The sequence below is a fragment of the Berghia stephanieae genome, chromosome 4 (genome assembly GCF_034508935.2).
Source record: "Berghia stephanieae isolate SIO BIC M18660-M18661 chromosome 4, UCSD_Bste_1.3, whole genome shotgun sequence".
Lineage (NCBI taxonomy): Eukaryota > Metazoa > Mollusca > Gastropoda > Nudibranchia > Aeolidiidae > Berghia > Berghia stephanieae.
In genome coordinates this window covers 15,156,969-15,175,230 of record NC_088363.1, presented here as the reverse complement: position 1 = coordinate 15,175,230, position 18,262 = coordinate 15,156,969, and the positions used below count along the sequence as shown (strand labels likewise).

General features: G+C 37.0%; 1 protein-coding gene across 2 annotated transcripts in view; it reads right to left on the bottom strand.

The window, feature by feature from the left end:
* LOC144971933 (neprilysin-1-like) overlaps positions 1–16,370 on the bottom strand; it is a 39,686-nt gene extending 23,316 nt beyond the window's left edge. For both annotated transcript variants that reach the window (XM_078913011.1, XM_078913010.1), the window contains exons 1-9: positions 16,321–16,370; positions 13,371–13,577; positions 11,145–11,293; positions 8,645–8,674; positions 6,744–6,905; positions 5,782–5,865; positions 2,428–2,633; positions 1,224–1,403; positions 382–453 (exon numbers count right to left, since the gene is read on the bottom strand). In XM_078913011.1, the coding sequence (XP_078769137.1) occupies positions 382–453; positions 1,224–1,403; positions 2,428–2,633; positions 5,782–5,865; positions 6,744–6,905; positions 8,645–8,674; positions 11,145–11,293; positions 13,371–13,453 (966 nt within the window). In that variant the 5' untranslated portion in view covers positions 13,454–13,577; positions 16,321–16,370. The remainder of the gene's footprint in view (positions 1–381; positions 454–1,223; positions 1,404–2,427; positions 2,634–5,781; positions 5,866–6,743; positions 6,906–8,644; positions 8,675–11,144; positions 11,294–13,370; positions 13,578–16,320) is intronic.
* Between the last annotated feature and the right edge of the window lie 1,892 nt (positions 16,371–18,262).

Here is an 18,262-nt window from a genome sequence, read left to right as displayed (position 1 = left end):
CGTTTCGGGCTCAAAAACCCTTCTTCAGCCAGCAACAAAAAACAATACAAAAAACAAAATAAAATGATAAAACATAAATACATTACTTAAATACCCAGAATGACATACGTTCTTTTAATAAAAAAAATTTTCTCTCTTTATTTTTCTTACACACTTTTTCAGACTTTTTATCTCTCAATATACTAATGCCGACGTTCACTTAGTTGTAAGTCTGATAACCAAATTCCTTATGGGCTCATTGTTGTAAAGGCAATCTAAAAATAATGACTCAAAATATTGTCTTTTACAACAATGTTAAACTAAGCCCGTAAGTGAGTTCGGTTATCAGACCTGCATATATGTACACGTTGGCATATGTGCATTTGTGTCAGTTTCACTTACTGGTGGGTAAAGTTTGGACATCTTCTCTATCGTCATCGAACTGTTTGACAACTGGTCTGGAGGAGAAGAGATCTGTTAAATAAATCACAAAGAACAGGAAACGTTATCATTTTATTGTGTGGTCAAGTGCAGCAATGCTACGGGGTCTCATCATCATCATCATCATCATCATCATCATCATCATCATCATCATCATCATCATCATCATCATCAGTAAAAGCAAGGAAGAAAAAAGCGCTCACTCCCAATTGACACTCTCCTCTAAGATCTGCAAAACCAACATTAATGCTCAGACATGGTGCAGACATTGTGGAGGTTTTGTTGTAACCGGTGATGCACTTGGAAAAATTAGGGACCAGGCACAGGTGTAAGACAAAAATCTGTGAGTATGAAACAGTGCCAGTCAAATCAAGAAAGAATAATACAATTTTTTTAAAATATCAAAATATCAAGCTGTCTCGACAGCTTTGTCTGACTCTGTTTCATACACACTTTTTCAGATCAGAAGATGCCCTTGGGATATTATTTGAAGACATGTATGTGCACTCAAGCACACTTCTCCTTCTTCTTCTTCTTCTTCTTCTTCTTCTTCTTCTTCTTCTTCTTCTTCTCCTTCTCCTTCTCCTTCTCCTTCTTCTTCTTCTTCTTCTTCTTCTTCTTCTTCTTCTTCTTCTTCTTCTTCTTCTTCTTCTTCTCCTTCTTCTCCTTCTTCTTCTTCTCTCCTCCTCTTCCCCACTCCTCCTCCTCCTCGTTTTCCTGTACATCTGTTTCTTATTCGCGCGAAGATGATATGTTAGTCAGAAAGCAAGGAATTTGATTAATAAACAAAAACATCCCATCACCTGAGCCAAGCCAATCTCAAAATCAATAAACTCTTTGGCGTCTTTCCTTGCAGTATCAGCGTCAGCACCCAAGGTCAAGGCCACATCTATGTAATATTGCTGGCAAGCCAGGAGAGAGCTGTCGTTGTGGGGTGAAGACCTCATTCTGATGACGCTAAGACACAAGTCTGGTTGAGCTATCTGTGGACAAAGTAATGAAAGGTTATTTTGTTGAACTTTGCCTGAACCAGTTAATTGCTGTATTCTGGAAAAATTTCCAATTTGAAAATTTGGCCCGAAAACTCGTCATTCAAACATCGATCGATTTAAATGACCATCACCTTGGCAAAATCTCTCACACATGGGAATTCGAGAAGTGTCAGGTTTGGAATTTTATGTCAAGATGGGGGTCCTTAAAATCGATCGATATTTGAAGGACAAGTTTTCTGGCCAAATTTTTAAACGCATGTCTTTCCAGAGTATGGCAGTCGATCGGTTAAACGTAAGATTTTATACAATGTGGAACAGATTGTATTTTTTGGTCCAGCCTAACAGCCACGAATCATCTTCTCAACTTTTCACTGAGCCTCCTATATAACTCATTCTTTCTTCTTTTAAAAGTATTCCTTAAGAGCTATAAGACCAAGGAGTCGGAGTACATCTTTGTTTCAATAACGTGAAACGGAAATAGCCAATATACTTTCCGGCAGATTTAACAGACCCAGCAACCCAATAACTGTTACGTGGACAAGGGGAGTGGGAGAGAGGAAAAAATCTAGATCCGGGATCGATCTTGGTTCCTTTGCGTGCAAAGCTAGTGCTCTACCAACTGAACTATCGGGATCGCCCCGCCCCCTTAAAAAATATATTTCAATTTACTTTCAGAATGTTCATTACATTTACAAGATGCTCTTCAAAAGCCACTATCCATTTTTATGATGACGTAATATAGGATATGGTGAAGTGCCAGATGAAAACAGAGAATAAAAAGATATCGCGGTGTCGAAGCCAATTCCGGGATCCAACTGACACGTCTCTCTCAACCAGGCGGAGGGCGCCGTCTCAATTGGATCCGAGTTTGGCCCTGACAGCACAACGCGATTTTTCTATTCTCTGATTTCATTTGGCACTTCTCCATGCCATATATTTCTCATTATTATTGATGGGAGTGCCCGCTCTTATATTTTTTTCTGGATTTCATCCACATTTTATATAACTTTCTTACTTTGAGAACGTTTTTATTGGAGTCAAGGAGATCTGGGCCGATGCGGTAGTTGAAAAGGTTATTCTTTTCCGTAAAAACACCCTCGTATTTGGCAGTGACGTCGTTAAGGTCAAAGGTTGCGGAATTCCAAGATGTGTTCAACGTTGGCCATTCATTGATATAATCAGAATTCCGATAAGCTGCGAGGCCAATTCTCTCAATTGTATCTGTAACAAAAATAGAACAGATTACTTACTATAATATACACAGGGTGTCCATAAAGTCTTTCCCAGTTTAGTAACATCTAATACAGAAAAAACAATACTTTAAACATGGACTTATGAATGCGTAAATGCTTTACATTTGGTTTACCATTATCTTCTACTCAATGCGCCTAAGTAAGGTTGCTATGGTTACCAATGAGCAAATTTAATCTTTTTCGAGTTCTTTCCATGTATTTTGAATTCAATAACAGCTCTCTTTTCTTGACAGACGTGCAAACATCTGGTATGGGAGCTGAATAAACGATGTCTCTGACGTAGTCCCATAGGAAAAAGCCATACGGATAAATATCCGGTGACCCAGTTTAGTATGGACATTAAGCAACATATTTCACTGGAACTTTGCACTTCTTAGTGAAAGCAAACCCCTTTTATACAACTCATGGAACCGTATAGAATGTAATCCATTTTCCTAATCCGTCCGTCTGGAAACGTGACGTTTAGAATCCGCGAACGACCTGTTTCCAACACCCTCTTACTGAAAAATTCCATGGCTGATAATCATGAAGATGGGATGCAGCATACAATTCTAGCATATTTAAATAGACATTTACTGTAATCGTTTTCACACTAAAGAAAGATGGGTCATAATTTTTGTGCAAACATTCACTTTGTGCCTCAGCAAAATTTGAAAACCCGTTTGTTTGTTTGTTTTTTAAAAACAGTTTTCATGCCTTTTAATAGTCTGCCAAACTGGGCTATGAAACGTTGTTGACCTACTTTTGGCGATTGTGTTCCATGCAATTACACTTCACAAAGAGAAAGTTGTCGCAATGTTGTGATCCCGATATAGAAGGAGAGGACAATATTTGTTTTTTTAAAGTTCATCTTCATTTTACTAACTTTGGTGATGTAATGAAAGTCGATGACCAATAGGCATAAATGTATGACTTTTACTAAGAAGATGGTGAAAACCAGATGTGGTTATCTATAACGGTTTTAGAATTAGACATCTTTGAAATCAAGGAAGGACTTTACCACACTGGAGCGCAATACTCGACGGAATAGCATAGTGCCAAGGCGGACGTCCTCAGGAGCGCTTGATGAGCACCCCAAGTTGATCCACCCAGCTTCCCAGAAGACTGTTGCGTTTCTCTATCTTCCGGGCAACTCATTCGAGATGCACCCGATTGGTGAGGCTGTTGTCCAGCGTTACCCCAGGTCAGGGGCGGTTGCTGGCTGTTTGTTTAAGGCGGCATGGATCGAAAACATTATCTCACTGTACTCAGGTGTAAAATGAGTAGGTACCTGACCAGAAGCAGTGTTGATTTTGTTGGAGGAAAATGTTATCTCGCCCAACAGGCATATGTCTCGTCTTCACGTTGCTTTTGGCTTAGGAGCCCTTTTTAAGTGTCTTGAGCTCACTTAGCGGAAATTGCTCAATATCAATGTTCTAGTGGGTGTATTTTTTTAGAATGTGTGTATATTGTGTATAAAAATAAAATGGGGGGGGGGGGGGTCATGTGTGGTTTGAATTTTGAAGAGATATACTCACATAAGTGGCATTTACGACGGGCATATATTATGTAAAAGAGGGCCATTTGTCGATTTTCCTCTACAGAAAAAATTGTATAACATCCGATCATTGAAGTCTATGGATCCTTTCATTGTTGTTTCGGTATGGATTGCGATACACGTCTGTTCATTGTGATTTGTGAATATCATTTTTTAAAAAGAACAATATGACAACAGCAATTAGACTGCCATATAAATTTCTTCCTTCGAATATCAACTGTGATAACAGTCATTAATAGAAGGAATAGAAAATCCAACCTCAATGCACTTCTTATCTACTCCAAAGACAATAACATAACTAATAACTACAAATTGAACTGCTGTGTGTCTCGGGATAATGGACTTGGAATCTTATTTATAGCATCATGGGGCTCTACTCGGTGAATGATTTGTGTAATATTCTTATTGATGATTAACATCCATTTGAGAAAAACGAATAGCATAAGATCTATATTTATTGTAATTTTCTTCATCCGTATGGTTTGATTACAACAAACCTGTTCTTTCAATGATAAAATTGATATGGTTTTGATTTCTCCCAAGTCAGGCCTCAAGGTGTGCAAAATTAAATTTGCCGGCCTGACCTAGTTATTTTAGCAGTCAAGAGTATCCGTTGTTTCTGGTGGGAAGTGGATAGCCGTGGTTTTAAACAGAAGAAAACAAGTCTTTTATATAAAATGCTTGGGCGGCCTGTTGACTTTTTGGCTCATGGTAGCCCCCATACCCCACCCTCAGCTCATTGTCGCACGTCATCTCGCCTCGCGTGGGGCAACAAGAAAAAGAGAGCCGTCCGTGATGACGCACAACCTTCGTACAGTAGTTACAGGTACCAATCATGGCAAGTGAGACAGGAGAGATGCGCGAGTGTGAACGAAAATCAGCATAGGCAAAAATTGAGACAAAAAGCAGTATCTGCTAAATTTGAAAATTATAGGGCGGCACAAAACAACTTTGCTCAATAGACCGACCGCCAGTGCCCCAGGTATTTCCGATGCGGCTCATATGGGAGAAGCTGGTCTGCGACGAGGACGTCCAGTTTATGGGTATGCCAGCCACTGCATAGGTGAAATGCGGTGGCCACGGTTTTCGAAGAGCTCATCTTCAGGTACCACTTGTCGAAGTAGGCTTTGAGTCTGGTGACGTCCTCGCTGAGTACGCTATCGAGACGGGTCCACACTTTACTTTGAGTAACGAGTGCCCAGTCGTCCGCGTATCCCAGCCTCAGGGAGGAATTGTTCGGCATGTTTCTAATGAGTCTTGTAAAGCGCTTTGAGCACGTTTAGTGGCTACTGTCCTCTCTCTCTCTCTCTCTCTCTCTCTCTCTCTCTCTCTCTCTCTCTCTCTCTCTCTCTCTCTCTCTTCTATATTATATACTACTTATATATTTTATATATTTTATATTAGCTCTACCACCATTATCGAGCACTTTCGTACTACATACCCACACACTCATATATATATATATATATATATATATATATAATATATATATATATATATATATATATGCTCTAGTATTTTAAATGCTCTAATGTTTACAAACAACGTGTTTCCCCCCAGGACCACAAGAAAATCTTACCCGTGTCCATACACAACTTATAAAACTGTTTCATTTTGGTGACGTAATTCATCTCATGCGGCTTGCTCTTTTCTTGTAAAATCACTTTGGAATAAATTGGAAAATATTGGCTATAACATAACGTATCATAACACATCATAGAAAGCAACTTGCACTTATTTACAGGTCTGATAACTCAAATTATTATATTCTTATTGCTAAAATGGAAATATTCTCAAACCAACGCAAAATATTGTCCAATGCAACAATATTAAAACGAGCCCATAATCGGGTCCGGTGATCAGACCTGCAAATATAGGCACGTTGATAGAAAGGGTTGCTTAGATCAAAGGCCTTTAAATATCCTTTGAAAAAACTGAAAGGTTCGGATAAAAATTCCCAGATAATACAATAACTATGATCATCATTGACATCTGTAACAGTACATCAATAAAAATAACTTATTCATCAGATTCATATTTTATGTTATGGAGCTTCCTATCAGTTAAATGTTTGAAATGATTCACTCTTTTTGATTCTTTGGTTATGATTTTTAAACTGTTTCATGTATTAACTGTCCTTAATATAAACTAAAAATGTGTCGACCAATTGTTGGAGAAGAAGAATGATAATAAAGGGGCAACGTGGCTCAGCGGTACGGTCTTTGCTTCATACCCGGAAGGTATCGAGTTAGATCATCCGCCGCTGCGCTGTGTGGCCTTGAGCAAGTCACCTCGCCCTAGCTCAATTTGCGACGCTGCACTGCGGCTGACGCCTGGGTTATTCCAGTCTTCCCTTGGAATAAACCTAAGAGACAAATTTCCTCTTTGCGATGAATAAAGGGAATTCTATTATATTTCTTTTTATAACTATAGTACGATCATAAGATCATGACGATGGTGCATTTCCCCCCCCCCCCCCCTGTAAAAAGTGTGGGTGACCAAAGGCGACATGTAAAGGTATAATAATATGCATCTACTCACACCTGACCGTGTCCATGTTCTTGTTGAAAAGCTTGCTGAACATGCTGACGTAGTGCTCACTATCTGGAATAACGGTGTTTTTGTAATACTTGCCACAGGCGTACTGGGAGAAGTCCTGACATGGGTCCGCCTCTTGGTCAATCTTGTCTAATACCATGGATGCTGAGGAAAAAAGCGAAAGACACGGCCAGATGAATTCTAAAAATAACTTCGTACAATTCTGTCGTCTTATGTTAAGAGGAGACGTAAGCGCGATGGAGTTAGTTTTTTTGGAGTTATGGTTGGAAATGTGTTCGAAATTTTACGGATATGTTTTACGTTTCGATTTCGAGATTTTGTATTTTTGTTGGTGATATAATATTTCACATTACTACATGGCCCAGATCGTGTTGTGCGTAGTGAAACGAGGAATTTCCATACTAAATAGGGAATGAGATTAGCGGAAGAGTAGCGTCCCTTGGTTGGACGTCACCCATAGTATGTGACGTCACCGGCGGAAAAGTTATTAGAGAGAGAACGTCATGTTGGTTGTGCGCATGCGTCTCTCGTCCTCGCGGCACCGGCGTCACAGACTATGGGTGACGTCCAATCAAGGGACGCTACTCTTCCGCTAATCTCATTCCCTATAGCTCATTTTTGTTTACTTTGGGGCTTACGCCCTTTTTTCCATATTAAAGCAGAGTTGTGGTTTTTTTTTTAGATTTTAATATTGTTAAGCACTAAAATCATAGTCAAACAATTATGTTTCTGGTTTTGAGTCCGAAATGTTCCGTGTTTGGTATGGTGTTCTTTATTGAAGCTGTTATATTCATTGTTTTGTTTCTTTTTTGTTTTATTGCAGAATAACATCGGGTTTTCCCTATCGATTCACCGGCCTTATCGATTCGACTGTGTTTATACCGTTTTATAGGATAATAATCTTTGGCTCCATATAGGCTTGGCTGTATGCTTTTACAAGACTTTTCTATTGTTTTCTTGGCTGGGCGTACAGAAAATAAACTACCGACCTTAGCCTCACTGAAGTAAAACGTTCTTATCTGGAAGGTGTGTTAAGTTAGAATATAACTTTCTTTCACGAAGATAATAAGCAGTATCTGAATAAACCTTACTATTCATTCCAACATTAAAAACTCTATTTTTTTGGCTAAAAATTCATATACAAAACGAAATTTAGTAAGAAATAAAAATTGATTTATTTAGGTCAACGTGTGTTTATTCGCAGGTCTGATAATCTAAATTAATTGTTATGGGATCATTGTTGCAATGGAAATACTTTCTAACCAGATCAAAATATTCTCCATTACAACAACGTTTAAAAAATAGGCCGATAATTGTGTCCGATTATCAAACCTGCAACTATGTACACGTTGATTTGGGTGCATCGAGCAAGAGTCAAGGTCATGTCAGTCCATCTAGAATCTAAATGAAAGGGACACTAAGCTGCTAGAAGCTTTGGACTGTAAAGAGTAATGGACAAAAGTGAATATGAAAGCTTCGCAAAAAGAACAAATTAGAAAACACGAAATGTTTCGGGCTCAAAACTCTTCTTTAGCCAACAAAAAAGCAACAATTATTTGGGGTGTTGAGTCCAAAATCTGACTTGTTTGGTATATTGTTCTTTTTCAAAGCTGCTAAACTCATTTTTGTTCATTAATTAAAATGAAGCATCGGAAGAAAAAAACGTATTAAATTAAATATATTTTGAAATATTCATAACACAGAATGTATTGGCATTTCAAACCATTTGGGTTATTTCTCTTGGACTTCGAATAATATAACAAGACTCGGTTATAACAGGGATTTTAAGCTGGTCCCACCATCACTGTTATACCGAGGTTCCATAGTGTGTTTTTAATATTTTCAATACCACGCAACATAATGCAGAATAACTGAATACCAACCTGTATGTATACATCCTGGAGTTGTGCACACTGTAAATAAAATATTGAGAATAGTGTGAAAAATACTGCCCGTAATGGGGATTGAACCCCCCCCCCCCCCACTCACCACCCCCACCCCCAAACCTCTCCTCCCCCCCAAATAAAAAAAAACTTTAAAAAAAAATAGAGCTATTATATAGCCCGAATTCCACTAGACGTGCTCAAAGCGCTTGACAAGGGGTCCCTAGCCAACAGCAACACTTAACATTTGGACAAAACATGACGCCTATTAGGCAATATCACAAATTTTTCCGTCAGATTCAACGTTGTTAACGACCAGGTACTCATTTTATACCTGAATCCAGTGAGAGAATGTGAGTAAATAATCATTCCCAAGGACACAACTATGCGCCATCCCCCCCAAAAAACGGGACTCGAACCCTGGACCTTCCGATCCAGATCCGTAAAGGCGAGTGACATACCACAAGACCACTTAGTCGTACAAACATGGTCACCATTAGACTATCAATGAAGTAATACGAAGTCCAGTCACGATTGTGTATAGAGATAACGTTTATTCATACATCCAAAACGAATCAATGTGGGATAGTGTTACAAAGATTTCTTTGAGCTTTCTTGAGCTTTTTTTATAGCTCAATATCTACTGAACGTGCTCAGAACTCTTCACAAAGGGTCCCTGTCCAACAGCAGCACGTAACATGTAGAACTAGACTGACGCATGTTAGGCGATAATACAATTTTTTTTCCGACAGAGTCAACGCTGTTAACAACCAGGTACTCATTTTACACCGGAGCACGGTGAGGGAATGTGAGTAGAGAGCCTTTTCTAAGGCCTCAACTATGCGCCGAGCGAGGCTCGAACCCAGGACCTTCCAATCCGAAAGCGAGTGTCATACCACTAGACCACATAGCCGCACGAATAGCTTTCAGAATACTTGGAAAAGCTTTGTATGGGAACAGCACAGACAATGGACGTTTCGGGTACAAACCCATCACCAAAAAAAACAAAGAACAAAGGAACATTGAAAACAAATAAATAAAACAAAATTTTGCGAGAATTGTATCGCCAGTTGGACCGACACCGCGCTCTAACGTTTTATTCATACTCCAACCACACGAGTATATAAACGGGATCGTGGATAGCTCGTACGGTAGAGCCACTCTCTCCCCGACCAGGCGGAGTTGTCGAGCCAGTAAGGTCGCGGGTTCAAACCCCCATCACCGCCGCGAAAATTTTTATTCTCTATTGTCTTCAGGCACTTCTACTCACTTCATCTTTTGTTGAGTATATAAAGGCTACAATTCTCGCAAATTTTTGTTTTATTTATTCTCAACGTTTCGTTGTTTATTTATTGTTTTATCGACGACAGGTTTGTACCCGAAACGTCCATTGTCTGTACTGTTCCCGATCCCATTGGAAGCCTTTCCGTTTTCGCATTTTCGTTACTATTTTTACGATCCCAGGCTTCATGAAGCATCCACCCCTCTCTACATCTAAATACTTGCAGCTTTGTCAGAATCAACGAGCCAATTGGGTTCTCAGACCTGCAAATAAGTGCACGTCGTACAAAACAAATCAGAATGAGAAAAATGTTGGTTGTAACGTAATGAATGTGACGATTTTCATGTACTTTTGATGCTATGTGGTCTTGTGGTATGACACTCGCTTTCAGATTGGAAGGTCCTGGGTTCGAGCCTCGCGCTCGGCGCATAGTTGAGTCCTTGGAAAAGGCTCTTTACTCACTTTCTCTCACCGTACTCAGGTGTAAAATGAGTACCTGGCCGTTAACAGCGTTGTCTTTGTCCGAAAAATTGTAATATCGCCTAACAGGCGGCAAGTCCCATCCTACATGTTAAATGTTGCTGTTGACCATTTAGTGGATATTGCGCTATATAAAGCTCAATTTTAAGGTCAAATTTAGTTGGTAATTAAAGGGTTACTTGATTTTAATCTGTTAATTTTTTTTAGAATTTCTTTATATAGATTTTTACTGCGTCTATCCGAGGCAAATTTTAAAGATATAAATCTGGAATGTATTCTGCATTCTTCTTGGCTTAGAATCACCGTAAAACGTGCATTAAAATTGAGCTTTTATATAGTGCAATATCCACTACGTTTGTTCAATGCGCTTTACAGTGGGGTCCTTGGCCAACAGTAGCACTTAACATGTAGTACGAGACATGGCGCCTGTTAGGCGAGATTAAATTATTTTTTTTCCGACAGAGAAAATGCTGTCAACTGCCATGTCCTCATTTTACATCTGAGCACGGTAAAAAAAATGCGAGTAAAGAACCTTTTCAAAGGACTCAACTATGCGCCGCTCAGAACTGGATTCGAACCCGGGACCTTCCGATCCAAAGGCGAGTGTCATACCACTAGACCACATAACCGCACATTAAGCGGACATAAAAGTTCACAATTCGAATATATTTTAAAATCAAACAATGAAAAAATATGATAAGATACAAACAAACAAAATAAATAGATATGTGAAATTACCTGTTTGCCCGCTATAGCCTTTGCCTTCATATTTAACATAGAAAACAACAAAAAGAATCATGAAAAGCAAGATGAGAAGGAAGAAGACGAACAACAGGCCGTGTAAAAACTGTTGGTGGCGTGTGGATCTCCTGGAATTGGACGAAATCCTGAAAGAATAGAATACTATAATTTTATTATATATATATATATATATATATATATATATATATATATATATATATATATATATATATATATATATATATATATTATTATTATTATTATTATTACTATATTATAAAGAATATTATAATTTTTTTTATTAAAAATAGTCATTCAGAGCCATTAGGCCCATGTCCCGGTTTCTATGGCGTAAAACGAGCAATACCAATTACCTATTATCCTTCAGATAGGATGCGCGAGTTCAATGTAGATCTATATAATGATAAAAATGCCCTATATAGTGTCGATAATATATATATTATATTATTTATTATTATTATTATTAATTATTATTATTATTATTATTATTTATTATTGATTATTATTATTATTATTATTATTATTATCATTATTTTTATTATTATTATTATTATTATTTATTATTATTATTATTATTATTATTATTATTATTATTATTATTATTATTATTATTATTATTATTATTATTTATTATTATTATTATTATTATTATTATTATTATTATTATTATTATTATTATTATTATTATTATTATTATTATTATTATTATTATTAGTATTATTATTATTATTAGCATTATTATTATTATTATTATTATTATTATTATTATTATTATTATTATTATTATTATTATTATTATTATTATTATTAATTATTATTATTATTATTATTATTATTATTATTATTATTATTATTATTATTATTATTATTATTATTATTATCATTATTATAATTATCTCTAACACACTCAGCTACCCAATCACTGCCCGCAAAAAAACCCCCCAAAAAAACTCGACTGCACCCGGGATCGATCACGATCGCTTTGCGTATGAAGCGAGTGCTCCACCAACAGATCTAACGTGCCCTCTTCCCCCTACCCCCTACTATCATAATGGTAAAATTTAAAGTTGGAAATCCATGCTACTCAGTGTCAGAAATAATGCAATGCATTTCAACGCATCTTTTTTACATGATAGCTCGTCCCTTAATTTTAAAGGATTGTTTAACATCATTCCAAAGACTTGGGTCCGATGACAAATAAACAACCCAATGATACAAGCCCTTCAACAAAACTGTAAGTAAACTTAAACTTACTCGTGCGGCTATATGGTCTTGTGGTATGACATTCTCGTTCGGATCGGAAGGCCCTGGGTTCGAGTCTCGCTCGTTGCATAGTTAAGTCCTTGGAAAAGACTCTTTACTCACATTCTCTCACCGTACTCAGGTGTGAAATGAATACTTGGCCGTTAACAGCATTGTCTTTGTCCGAAAAAATTGTAATTTCCCCTAACAGGCGTAATGTCACGTCCTATATGTTAAGTGTTGCTGCTGGCCCTTGTAAAGCGCTTTGCGCACTTTAAGTGGATATATAAAAAATCTCAAGTTAAAACTCAATTTAAGCGTTTATGGCCTGAATGAGAGAATGTAACGAGAGCTATTGATCCAGCTGATCTTGTTATGAAACAATTTTAAAAAAGGCTGTGTGACGTCATCTGCTATAGGGACAGCGTGGCTCAGCGGTGAGCTTTTTGCTTCGTACCCAAACGGTACCGAGTTCAATCACCTGCCGCTGCGCGGTGCGGCCTTCAGCAAGTCACCTCACACTAGCTCAATTTGAGGCGCTGCACTGCGGCTGAAGCTTGGGTTATTCCAATCTTCCACTGGAATAGACCCTAGAGACAACGTTCCCCTGTGGGTTGAATCGTCGCCATTGTAAATTCATAGCCTGGCACCGACCAAAAAAAAATGACGTCAAAAGACAAGTCTTTGGCCCCGAAAGAAAGCAAATCATAAATTGTATTCAATAGTTCAACCAATGGGATCACTTGTTTCCTTGAGCTCTACTAACGACAACTCACTAGGCGGTGAAAAAAAAACCAAACAATTAAAAATGACGTCAAGCTATAAGTCCTTGAGGGTTCTAGTGTCAGGCTATATTATAAGTTAACGATGGCTACGGTTGAATAAAGGGAATTTTATTTATTTATTTTTATTATATATCTTTATTTATTCTCTACAAACGAATTTATCAGTTCTACTTACTTGACGTCATCAAAATTCAAAACACTGGTGCTCGTGGATTGCTGGCGATTGTTCACATTGTCTCTGTAAATTGTGTAATCCATTGTAAAATGTCACTCTTTTTAAAGAAAAGATACTAAAATCCTTACTTCAGTTGATGCTATGCGTTTAGGTAAAATATTCACAAAATTCTCTCTGTAAATTGCATAATCCATGTAAAATGTCACTCTTTTATTTTAAAAAAGATAAGAAAATCATTACTCCAATTGATGTTATGCGTTTAGGTAAAATACTCATAACATCCGCCAGCAGAATTGAACATAACAACAGACAACGCTGTGTCTAACCTTAAACATTTTTAGAATGAACGAAGTTGACGTCACTCAACTATTTTGCTATTGTTTTTTTTAAATTTTAGACAGTCATTTTGGTGATTAGTTCTCACTAAATTATATCAATTAGACTATAAACAATCAAAGTTACACATAGATTTGTTTGTTGGTACGTTAATCCGGCTAGTGGATGTTGTGAGCATTTACCTAAACGCATAGTTTGAATTGTCTGATTGGTATAATTTGCGAGAACTTACCAATAACAGGCTTAGCCGTCTAAAAATAATAACTATGATCTGAGTGACGTAAATTTCGTTCCTTCTATACCAAAAACTAGAATGAGAATATAATAAAGATTTGAAAGTTTGACTGTAAAAATCCCAACAGCTTTACGTTACGTCGTGTTATCAAAATGAATGGAGCAATATCTTCATGTTTTAGTGGGCCTGGCCTAAATTACACTCGTAATCTTCCAACTTGAGTGATTATGGCATATTTTCCAACAGTTCCGATGATAAGAACACCTGTATTGGCACCCTTAATCAAAACATAAAAAATATACGTGAAGAAGGAAGTAATATATATATATATATATATATATATATATATATATATATATATATATATATATATATATATATATATATATAATTTTAATATTTACCACAATGTTGGAGTCAGTCTACATCGATGTTTCAGACCTAATTAGCCATCGTCAGGACTGTGTGTTACATGAGTTTGGTTTGTTGTCTGTGGTTGTTTGTTCAACAGTTTAGTGGATATTGTTGAACAAACAACAACAGACAACAAACCAAACTCATGTAACACACAGTCCTGACGATGACTGAAAAGGCCTGAAACATCGATGTTGATGTAGATTGACTCCAACATTGTGGTAAATAGTTAAATAATAATTCGCTCCATTGTTACATGTCGAGCACTATTCGTACCATATTTGTATCAAACACGATTTTATATATATATATATATATATATATATATATATATATATATATATATATTATATATATATATATATATTTGGCAAATTGGATTTTTGTAACACTAAGGCTCCGAAACCACTAGACAAATCGTCACCAAATCTTGCACGGTGTTTACAATGAACGTGAATATGGTTCGATACATTATGAGGTTGATAAGACATTTTGTATTTTGTATCGTCAAATTTCTCATCGAAAACAGACGGCATCATTTTTATCACGCGAGTTGTGTTTCAACTTTCCGGTTATCGAGTAAAACAATGAGGTTGGAGTACTTGCATTGAATCGATGCCAGTTAGTGGTTCCTCTCATTATTTAGAGTATAATCAATTTCTTCAAATTTATATAAACCAATTTCCGCTCTTAATATGGCTGATAAAAACATGAATACGTTTTTCACCCCATCTGGACACAAGAAATGTCAAGGTAGACCACCCACGTCAATTTATACTGTCCTCAATCGAGACCTAAAACGCCTTCAAAATAACAAAGAATTAAAATCAAAGGAAGACCTTATGTACTTAGCATCCACAGCAAAAGACCGTGAACTGTGGAAGGAAATGACACAGATGATTAGAGAGGCATCCGAGGCGTCCCGATCGGATGATTAGGAAGCGAAAGGCCTTAAGTCAGTAGTCACATGGGGAATACGATAAGTTAGCAAAATATATAAGTTATGCAATGCAGAAAATATCTCCCCGTGCCCGAAAAAAAGCTTCGTGGAATTCTATTACGAAGTCAAAAAAATGAATTGTCTTTTAAGACAATATAAATTGATTTCAAATTTTATCCCATACTCGAATCATAAATTTTGAGTTGATCTACTTATCCTTTCGAGTTCATTCAACAGATAGCTATCCTTGTGTGTGTGTGTGTGTGTGTGTGTGTGTGTGTGTGTGAGTGTAATGCGAAAAGTATGTGATTACAGATCACTCATAAAAACACGAAAAGAAGTTTTTAAACAGTTAATATCTAGATATTCTTATAAAATAAGTAGAATCCATGAGCACTTCACAATACCAAACAGATTCATTGACCTTAAAAACAATATCACCAAACTTTTACTCCATACAAAAAGAAGAAACACAAACTTTTACTCCATACAAAAAGAAGAAACACAAACTTTTACTCCATCCAAAAAGAAGAAACACAAACTTTTACTCCATACAAAAAGAAGAAACACAAACTTTTACTCCATCCAAAAAGAAGAAACACAAACTTTTACTCCATACAAAAAGAAGAAACACAAACTTTTACTCCATACAAAAAGAAGAAACACAAACTTTTACTCCATACAAAAAGAAGAAACACAAACTTTTACTCCATACAAAAAGAAGTCCATACAAAAAGAAGAAACACAAGCTTTTACTCCATACAAAAAGAAGAAACACAAACTAAATGGAGGGAAACGAGTTATCAGTGTGATGGTGGACTGATAACACCCATAATAATATTGAAGCTATGCACTTAGTTAAATTACTCACAACATTCGTTAGCCTGATATAACGTAACAACACACACACACACACACACACACACTATGTGTAACTTTAAACGTTTATAGTCTGATTAATATAATTAAGTGAGAACTACTCATAAACATGGCTGGCTAAAAACAAAGACAAAGAGCCGACTGACGTCAATAAATACTCCATTGAAAGCGAAGAAACAAATTGACTGGAGGGAACGAGTACACTGCGTTGAAGGACGACAGATAACGACCATAAAAATATACAAAGAAAAAGAGCACGGTCCCCGATCAGATCTAGATAACACACGAACAAGTGTCTGAACACACACACACACACACACACACACGCTCACTCATTCACTCACACCCTCACACAAACACATTCTTAACAAGCTGACTGACTGCCGGGCTCTGGAAAAAACACGTTTTTAAAAATTTGACCAGAAATCTCGTCTTTCAAATATCGATCGTTTTAAATGACCCCCATCTTGGCAACAAACAAAAAAAAAACCCTCTCAAACCTGGGACTTTAAGGATGACATAGGGAAGTCCTAAGTTTGAGAACTTTTTGCCAATATAAGGGTCATTTAAACCGATCGATATCTATTTGAAGGACGATATTTCTGGTCAAATTTTTAAATACGTTACATTCCAGAGTGTGATAGACAACTGGTTAAATACAAATACACATCAAATGTATAGATAGTATGCAGATGACGTCACTCAGGCCTTTGTTATTGTTTTTGCCATCCGCGTTTGTGAGTTGTTCTCACTAAACTGTATTAACCAGACTATCAAAGTTCATGGTTACACAGAGTTTGTGTGTTGGCCCGTTATACTTCCGGATGGCAATGTTGTGAACTCCTTGGCCAAGCGCATTCTATCTATAGATAGAATGCGCTTGGTCAAGGAGTTCACAACATTGCCATCCGGAAGTATAACGGACGAACACACAAGCTCTGTGTAACCATGAACTTTTATAGTCTGGTTAATACAGTTTAGTGAGAACAACTCACAAACGCGGATGGCAAAAACAATAACAAAGGCCTGAGTGAAGTCATCTGCATACTATCTATAGAGAGAATTATCACACAGATTCGTACGCGTTGATAACCACCCTGACCCATTTTTATGTGCGGGGACTAGATTAACCCTCTCCTTACCAGCCATTTTCATGAATTCCCCAAAACTTCACACCCAACTAACACAAAAAGAGATTTTTAGCACTCAGATATAATAGCAGTAAAGTTCTTTCGATACATAATTTCTTTAGCAAAACAAGCTCTACAACACACTGTTCATTTTCTTTAAATTGTATAATGTACACAGGAAATTTGAATAAGAAAAATGTTGGTTTTATCGTAACGACGATTTTCCTATAGGTGGTAAGGAGAGGGTTAAGTTCTTTACCAGTCTAGTAAAAGACTTCCTTAGTCCTAGTCTTAATCCTGGGGCAAGCAAGTGACTAAAAGTGACTTCTGTACGTGCGGTTATGTGATCTAGGGGTATGACACTCGCTTTCGGACCGGAAGGTCTTGGGTTCGAACCTCCCTCGGCGCATTGTTGAGCCTCTGAAAAGGCTCTTTACTCACGGTGAGAAAGAGAGAGAGAGAGAGAGAGAGAGAGAGAGAGAGAGAGAGAGAGAGAGAGAGAGAGAGTACCTGGCCGTTAACAGCGTTGTTTCTGTCCGAAAAAATTTTAATATCGCCTATCAGGCGTCATGTCCCATCCTACATGTTAAGTGTGGCTGTTGACCAGAGACCCCTTGTAAAGCACTATATAAATGCTCTATTAAAAAAAAAGACTGTTCTATGAGCGTTTTTCTAGAATGGGAATGTAAGGACGTTGAATAATTCTGTTATTATGTACTGGTAATATCAAGCTCACTAGTACACGATGGCGGGAAATAAAAAATAGTCTTCATACTTTTCAACACAAAAGATTCCAATGAGGAAACTAGCAAAACATCCGGTATAAATATATTTCGTTCCATTTCATATTTGAAATTAATTTTGTCAAAACCACATGATGAATCAATTCACGTGGTGATATTGACTGCCATCAACTGTCAATTGTATATATTTAAGTCAATGAAACTCTTAACAAATC